The sequence below is a fragment of the Eupeodes corollae genome, chromosome 3 (assembly GCF_945859685.1).
Source record: "Eupeodes corollae chromosome 3, idEupCoro1.1, whole genome shotgun sequence".
NCBI lineage: Eukaryota > Metazoa > Arthropoda > Insecta > Diptera > Syrphidae > Eupeodes > Eupeodes corollae.
The window spans coordinates 67,331,057-67,339,718 of NC_079149.1; the positions used below are offsets into that span (position 1 = coordinate 67,331,057).

The following is an 8,662-nucleotide window of genomic DNA, read 5'->3' on the forward strand; positions in this document are numbered from 1 at the left end:
ATGCGGATGACATTGACATAATCGGAAGAACTCAGCTGACTGATGTAAATGGGGCTTTTGTGAGTATTGAGGCAGAGGCGGCAAAAATGGGTTTAACGGTTAATGATGAGGGCAAAACAAATTACATGCTTTCGTCAAGAAAGGACCTACAACACCGACGTCTTGGTCATAACGTCACCATTGATAGACATAACTTTGAGGTAGTCAAGGACTTCGTCTACCTAGGCTTGGGCCGGTTCGAGAGAAAAGTTCTTCGTGTGATCTACGGTCCCGTATGCAATGCTCTTGGCCGGAAAGTCTTCGAATCCACACTCACAGGACAGCGCAGTAGAGGAAGACCGCGGATCAGGTGGCGCGCACAAGTGGAAGGTGACCTCATCCAACCTGGAGCGGGAAACTGAAGGCTAAGGACCGAGATAGATGGAGAAGTTTGTTGGGTGTGGCCCTAGTTCACACAGGACTGTAGTGAAACCTTAAGTAAGTAAGAATAAAAATATGTTGAATTGATTCAATACGTTTTTTATGAATTTCGTAATAATACCGGCGAAGCATATTCAAGATGAGGACGAACATGACAACTGTACAAAGAAAGAGTAACATAGGAATCATTGAACTCCTTTGTCCAGCGTTTTATAAAACTAATAGGGCCCATACACTACACATGCATGCATGCACAATCACAAATTAGCACAGTCATGTTTCAACCATACACTACTCATGCAAACTGTGCATTCTTTAGTCGTTTGAACATCGTTGAGGAACGAACACCTTCAAAATGTCAGACACAAAGTCTGCTGCAGCAGCTATTTTGATTGCATTGGCAATAAAAAAAAGAATAAAAAAAAAAACGATTGTGGTGCAAAGAATGGTTGAAAAAGAGAAACGAAGTAGGCCATGTTAAATTATTAAAATCACTAGAGGAATCATCGACGAGCGATTATAATAATTTTTTAAGAATGGAAAAAGAAAATTATACGGAACTTTTGGATAAAGTAACTCAAATGATAATAAAAACAAGAACGAAACTCCGAGAACCTATTTCTCCCCATGAGCGGCTATCGTTGACACTTCGTTTCCTGGCAAGTGGACAAACGTTCGAAGATTTAAAATTTACTTACCGAAATCCACCGCTTGAATGAGCAAATTAGCCCACACACTACACATGCTTGCATGCACAAACAAAAAAATATCAAAAATTTTTGAAATCACTCATGCCGCATGCACAACCACACATGCTACGCCATACACTCGCAGTTTGCATGCACAGTCACTGGCATGGCCCGTATGCATGCAAACTGCGAGTGTATTAGGGCCCATACACTACACATGCATGCATGCACATGCCAGTGACTGTGCATGCAAACTGCGAGTGTATGGCGTAGCATGTATGGTTGTGCATGCGGCATGAGTGATTTCAAAAATTTTTGATATTTTTTTGTTTGTGCATGCAAGCATGTGTAGTGTGTGGGCTAATTTGCTCATTCAAGCGTGTGTGTGCTACATTTGCTCAGTCAAGGGCTAAAGCAATCAAAATTGCCGCAGCAGCGGAGTCGGAGCTTGACATTTTTTAAAGTTTTCTGTTCAGCGGTGAACACAAAACTGAATTTTGTACAGTTTGCATGCGTAGTGTATGGGGAAAGAGTGTTTGCGCATTTTTGTGCTTGCGCATGCAGGCATGTGTAGTGTATGGGGCCTATATGGCGTAGCATATGTGTGGTTGTGCATGCGGCATGAGTGATTTCAAAAATGTTTGATATTTTTTTGTTTGTGCATGCAAGCATGCGTAGTGTGTGGGCTAATTTGCTCATTCAAGCGGTGGATTTCGATAAGTACGCATATAGAAAAAATTAAATTCGAAAATGTCAGTGGGAAATAAAAAATTCTGGGCTGAATTCTTAGAGCTTTATCGAAGCCTACCTGTTTTATGGCGAGTAAAAAGTGAGGAATATTGCAACCGGGTCTTAAAAACAAGTGCGTACGAAAAAATGGTCACAAAATTAAAAGAAATTGATCCAACGGCCGACCCGGAAAAAGTGACCCGAAAAATAAATACATTTCGGTCCAATCGTCGAAATGTTTCTTGTCTCACCCTGTTTTACCGTTATTTTAATGGTTTATGCTCTAGAGAAATAGCCAGCTGCATTCCTCCCCTTAAACAGTTCAACCGTAATACTCGCGCTTCTAGGAATGCTCATCAATATACCCTCGAGCCCATCTTCGGTCGTACTGTCAAGTATAGAGATTCGTTCTTTAGCCGTACTATGCGAATGTGGAATGCCTTACCACACTCTGTCTTTCCCAGCTATTGCAATATTCAGGAATTCAAAACCAATGTACACCGACATCTCCTTTCAACCCCTCTCTCCCTTTCCTAGTGCTCACACTGTGTCTGCATAATAAGGGTAATATATCCCCTTGAGTGTGCGCTTATTATAAAAAAAAAAAAAAAAAAAAATTATCGCCGCGATTTGAAAAAAACCAAACAGAGTGAAAAATCTGGGGCTGGAGCAAAGGACATTTTCCAGTCCTCATTGTGGTATTTCGATCACCTGCAATTTCTTGCAGACCAGGAAGATTGTTTGGAAGGGAGAACTACCCTCGAAAATGATAAACGGCCAGCAACACCATTGGTAAGTTTATGTATATTTATTTATATATTTTACATGGTTAGGGATACAAACATTATGTTTAAATACATTGTAGTTTTTCATAAATTTTGTTTTGCCAGGACACTGCTCCTGAATAATTAAAAAATTCGCAAAATTTGTTGCGTATGTCTTTTGCTTCACTACTCGGATTACGAGCTTGAGTACAAGCAGACTATCCAGATTGAGATTTTCACTTCGCCAATCGGCATACCTCGTTTGAATCAAATTAGTATCTTCAATGTCAAAACCATTTTGCAAATAACAAATTTCTTTTTTTTGTCTCAAAAAATTATGTAAGTGACAACAGGCCAATACAATAGTCGACACTTTATCCGGATTCAAATTTCATGTTTTTAATAAAATTCTGAATCGCGATGCTAATATACCGAACACGTTTTCAACAATTCGCCTCGCACGCGATAGTCGGTAATCTCATCTCTCTTTAAGGTGTTGTGATTGTACGGCTTCATTATATTTTCCGTTAAAGGAAAGGCGTCATCAGCAACCAAAACAAACGGAATCTTCCCACAAGATTCTGATAAAATTTCAGATTCTGGGATTCCCAGAGATTTGCTTTCAAGTTTTTCATAAAACTTTGTTTGCTTAAAAACGCCAGCATCTGATGCTCTTCCATTAACACCAACATCAACCATCAGGAATTCATAATTTGCGTTGACAATTGCCATCAAAATAATTGAAAAGTTCTTCTTGTAATTGAAATAATACGATCCTGAACCGGGAGGCTTTGTAATATTAATGTGCTTCCCGTCGATGGATCCGATGCAATGAGGAAAATTCCAAAGCTCCTTAAATTGTTTCGCCTCTTTTTTCCATTGCATTTCATTCATAGGGAGCTATAAAAAATTAAATCAATAATAATCATTATAACAACACTTTTCATTTCAAGTAAATTATCTTAAATTATTGTTTTATTTTCAGAGTGATGAAAATGCAGGTGATGTGACACCCCAAAAGAAAAAAAAAGTTCTAAAGAAGACGAACTCTTAAAACTGGCTGCTGACCATTTGAAGGAAGCTCACGACGATGGGGCAGTACTAGCACGAAGTTGGGGTGCTCAATACAATAAGCTTCGAACAGAGCAACAAGTTTTTGCAAACAAAATATTTGCCGATGTTCTGTTTTACGGGGAAATGGGCTTTCTTGACATGAACTGTACTCGGGGAATTCAGTCTGTTTTAGAAAGAAAAAGTCGATCCTCGACTCCCAGTTCCAGGAGTCCCAGTGCTAGTACTGCCAGTACATCATCCCACCAACCGACAATGTTTTATGTACAACCTAGAAGCATTCAACGTCAATCACCTAGAAACAGCAACATTTTAAATACCAATGAAGTAACATATGCCAGCTTCCAGGATTTTTTTGACAGCGTCTCGCAGGATGTAGACATCCTAGACTAAAGTTTAAATAAAATTTAATTATTTATTCAACTTACCTTAATATTGTCTTTTAGTACATGTATAATCGCTTCACAGGTTTCTATAACTATTTTTCCAATTGTTTGGGGAGCAATCAGTGTTGAAAATTTTAAATCTTCGAACGTTTGTCCACTTGCCAGGAAACGAAGTGTCAACGATAGCCGCTCATGGGGAGAAATAGGTTCTCGGAGTTTCGTTCTTGTTTTTATTATCATTTGAGTTACTTTATCCAAAAGTTCCGTATAATTTTCTTTTTCCATTCTTAAAAAATTATTATAATCGCTCGTCGATGATTCCTCTAGTGATTTTAATAATTTAACATGGCCTACTTCGTTTCTCTTTTTCAACCATTCTTTGCACCACAATCGTTTTTTATTGCCAATGCAATCAAAATAGCTGCTGCAGCAGACTTTGTGTCTGACATTTTGAAGGTGTTCGTTCCTCAACGATGTTCAAACGACTAAAGAATGCACAGTTTGCATGAGTAGTGTATGGTTGAAACATGACTGTGCTAATTTGTGATTGTGCATGCATGCATGTGTAGTGTATGGGCCCTATTATTAATAATAAAATTAATGTGATGTGTAAACTCTAAGTTGGAACAGAAATGAACACCTAAATCTTTAAATGTGGAGACGCGAAAGAGTTTTTGCTGTGATATACAGTAGTCAAACACGTTACTGATTAGTGTTTTAGTAAAAGTTATCGTCTGGCATTTTTAAGGGTTGAGTGAAAGGCTATTTTTCCCACAAAAAAATGTGAAACTATCAATGTCGGCTTGTAAACGAATGCGATCATGGGTGGCTTTTATTATTTTGAAAATCTTCATATCGTCAGCAAAAATGAGAAGTTCAATTGAGCGTAGACATAACGATACGATGTCGTTAATAGACAGGATGAATATAAAATTGCCAAGATGGCTTCCCTGGGGAACATCAGATTGAGCAACAAAAGGTTCAGAATGACAATTTCTAAATTTTCCCTCTTAGGATCTGTTTTCAAGGCATGACATGAAAAATGGTATAAAATCAAGTTTAAGTTTAAATAAAATAATTCCGTTGCTAAATTGGCCAAAAGCTTTAAAAAAAGTCAGTGTATACACAGTCAACTTCATAACCTCGTTCTAAAGCGTTTGAACATATGTTTGATAATATGAGCAGATTTGTAACGGTTGATCTTTTTTCACAAAACCATGTTGCCGTTCGTTACCTTTCTTGAAAATTAGTTAATCCGATGCAGTAGAGCTACACGGTCATCGTTGGTTCTTACAATAGTTATAGTTTTAAAAATGCATAAATATGTACCAAATGAATTAAACTGGATAAAAGATAGCAATGTTTTTAAAATTTTGTCAAAATAATGCGCTCTTTCATTCATGCATAGGATTTGATCTGGTGAGATTGGAGGGGGTTACATTTAATACAAGTAAAATAATTTAAAATACTAATTTAAGATTCAAAATTTTACCTGAAAAATAAGTTTGTGTTAAAAATTTTAAATGACATTTTATAAATCAAAAAAACCCTGATTTTTCAATTTTTTTGACGAAAATTGTTAGTGCGTGTTTTTTTAATTAATTTTGTATAAATAAAATCTTTCAATTTTGTTCTACAAGTAATTTTGGTATGCAGTTGCTTAGTGATTGTAAATATACGCTCTACATTTGGATTTCTTAAAAAAATGTTGACATGTTTTTGAGATAAAGAATTTTGAAGAAAAAAATTGCACTTTTGACAATCAAATATTGTTTTAAACAATATAAGAGCTCGTTCAAAAAAAATAATTGAAATCGGTTCATAAGTTGCTTAGAAAAATAAAAAACAAAAAAAGGTTCTATGAGCGCTACCATTCCGGAGCAATACAAAAATATGTTTTTCTTACTAAAAGAAACCAAGATAAAAAATAAAATTTTAGATACAATTTAAAAAAAAAAAAAATCTCTTTTGAGAAAATTCGAATTTTCGAAAACCTTAACTTCCAAGTTTGAACTCAATGGACCCAATGGTTAAGGCTGTAGGCAGGTGGACAGACAGACAAAACAGACCGGACAGAATCCCGCGACCCACTTTCTTGGACTTCTCTTTCATTGTAATATCATGTTTGATTAAAATCTCGAGTTTGAAATTTTTACGAATGCAAAACTTGCCATATATGTAGTTCCTATATGTATGTCGCAAGTAAAAATGTACATATGTATAAATTTACCTTGAATACATCAATGAATTTATTTAACGAATGTGCCTTAGTGTACCCTTTATTAGAAATGAAAAACCGTTAAAATGATTTTAATAATAACTTTGTTTTTAACTAGAAACATCGACATTGTACTAACGAAACGAGCCCCACAATGAAACTGTATGTTGTGTTTTGCGGGTATTATAAAACACACAAAGAGATCATATGCACCTATCAATAATTCAGCAATCGAAGAAAAGTACATATTCAAATAAAAATGGATAAAATTAATCAAATAGAAAAGATTTTTTTATTATTAACCCTAAATTAAAGTTTGATTTGTATAAAAATTAAAAACACCAAATTGTTATGACTCATGCATAATTAAGAAGTGGCTGTCTCGACTTTCTTAGCATTGTCTTCTTTGCTGGATGGACCTGTCTGAGTAATTGGAACTACTCGTTCGCTAGGAGTGGGTGGAATTTTCTTCATGGGAGCGGTTATTGTCAACAATCCATCGGATGATAGAGATGAAGCAACATTGTCTGGATTGACGTCATCTAAAAATATACCTCATTATAAATCTATCTGCGGCGCATATTTTTGTATATTTAAATTTACTTGGCAAAAGATAACGTCTTGAGAACTGTCTTGCAACAAAACCGTGCTCATCTTGTTTTTCTTCGTGTTTTCCTTCAACAACAATATATTTGTCTGTGACCTTGACAGTGATCTCATTTGGAGAAAATTGTTGAACATCCAAGATGACCTCGAATTTTTCGCTATCAATGTTCAAAGTTGATCCTGATTCCTGTTTCTGTAAGTTTGTACTGCGTCTCCATGGGCGAAGATATCCCTGCCTTAAAACTGTTGGATTAGAACTCCATAATGAAGATAGCAAATCTTCACGTCTATATGCACAAAGAAACGGAAAAGTTTAGACCACTTTATAAGACACTTTAACTTAGTATTTTATTTACTTTAAACCGGTGCCAAAATGCTGATCCAGCAAACGAGATGTTCGCATTGGCGTATCAAAGTCATCCCACCAGTCGCGGAACATTAGGGGCACTACTGACATCTAAAACGAGTTAAAATTCAAGCGATATTTTTTATAATGTCACAATTTTCACACTTTATTTAATAGTTTTAAAAATCTTGGACCGATTTTTACCTTTTTCTTAACAATTCAAAGTAAAATTCGCACTCTGCTTTCGCTGCGACTTTAGAAATGTATGAGAATAATCACAGACTGTTCATACTTTTATATCCAAATAATCTATTTTAATTTTAAAATAAAAATATTCATCAATATTTCTAATTTTAGAAACATCAACATCATATGGTAAAATTATTCATCTTCGTGTTTTGGGCCTACCTTACGAGATGTTTTTGCTTGCAAAGAAGTGGCTAGAACATTTTCACTGCTCTTTTGGGCGTCTGAATCAGTGTGTGTCTATTTTTAAAATTATCACTCATATCCTTGAGTTTCCATGCATCCGTGTGGTTAGTGTGGAAGAAGACAATTTATTATTTGTTTATATTATTTTCAAAATGCGAATTATTTTGTAATTCAAATACATTATCCAAATGCATTTAAAAATGTTTAGGATTGCAGAAACAGTTTTCCAATGCAATTTTAAAATTTGAATTTGAAAAAAGCTTAGAAGTGGCTTAGGACATTTAAAATGTACATGTACCTGTACAAAATTAGATGTTTCATTATTAGGAAGGGTTATTTAGATGTTATTATTTAATTGATTTTTGACAACATTGATAGGGTGGAGTAGAACTTCATCGCTCTCATATTTTAAAAGCTTTAATTTTCACCGGAATCTGAAAAGAATGCATAGAAACACGAATACCAAACATATATTAAATGCAATAAAAAAATGCATATCACATTAGCTGGTTTGGCATGAGGCATAAGATTTTGGCTTGTAAATTTCAAACCGGAAGATTTTCTTGAGAAAAGAAAAAAAAGTGGAGGTCTCAGCATCGTAAGATGCTGAGACCTCCACTATATATATACATTTATATGCTATCGTCATATTTCCTGATTCTTTTTTAGACTTTTAACAGTTTTTTTTATGTTTTTTGTAATAATTCGTGCTATCGTCATATTTTCTGAATCTTTTTTAGACTTTTAACAGAATTTGTATGTTTTTTGTAATATGTAATTCGTAATAGAAGATAACGAAAGCGAAATCTTAAGCCCCTAACTTGAAAAAATTCACTGAAATCATAAATCACAAAGTATAAAACCATCGTATCCAGAGCCACTAATCCTCAATACATACGCCTTTTCGATTGTTTATTGTTGATAGAAATTATAAAAAGTTCTTGCCGTTCATCAAAACAGTTCCTAGAAACAAGTATGAGTTTAGTTTAGAAGCCTAATGA

The 8,662-nt window shown here is 35.1% G+C and overlaps 2 protein-coding genes across 2 annotated transcripts; both read right to left on the minus strand.

Moving 5' to 3' along the window:
* Window positions 1–2,667: 2,667 nt before the first annotated feature.
* On the minus strand, window positions 2,668–4,617 carry LOC129949784 (uncharacterized). The gene is made up of 2 exons (XM_056061433.1): window positions 4,102–4,617; window positions 2,668–3,502 (listed from the first exon to the last, which is right to left on the minus strand). The coding sequence occupies exons 1-2, from the start codon at window positions 4,342–4,344 to the stop codon at window positions 3,026–3,028; spliced, it is 720 nt and encodes a 239-aa protein (XP_055917408.1). The 5' UTR covers window positions 4,345–4,617; the 3' UTR covers window positions 2,668–3,025.
* Window positions 4,618–6,546: 1,929 nt separating this feature from the next.
* On the minus strand, window positions 6,547–7,552 carry LOC129949785 (protein lethal(2)essential for life). The gene is made up of 4 exons (XM_056061434.1): window positions 7,434–7,552; window positions 7,240–7,340; window positions 6,881–7,170; window positions 6,547–6,819 (listed from the first exon to the last, which is right to left on the minus strand). Exons 2-4 carry the CDS (start codon window positions 7,338–7,340, stop codon window positions 6,644–6,646), a joined length of 567 nt encoding a protein of 188 aa, XP_055917409.1. The 5' UTR covers window positions 7,434–7,552; the 3' UTR covers window positions 6,547–6,643.
* Between the last annotated feature and the right edge of the window lie 1,110 nt (window positions 7,553–8,662).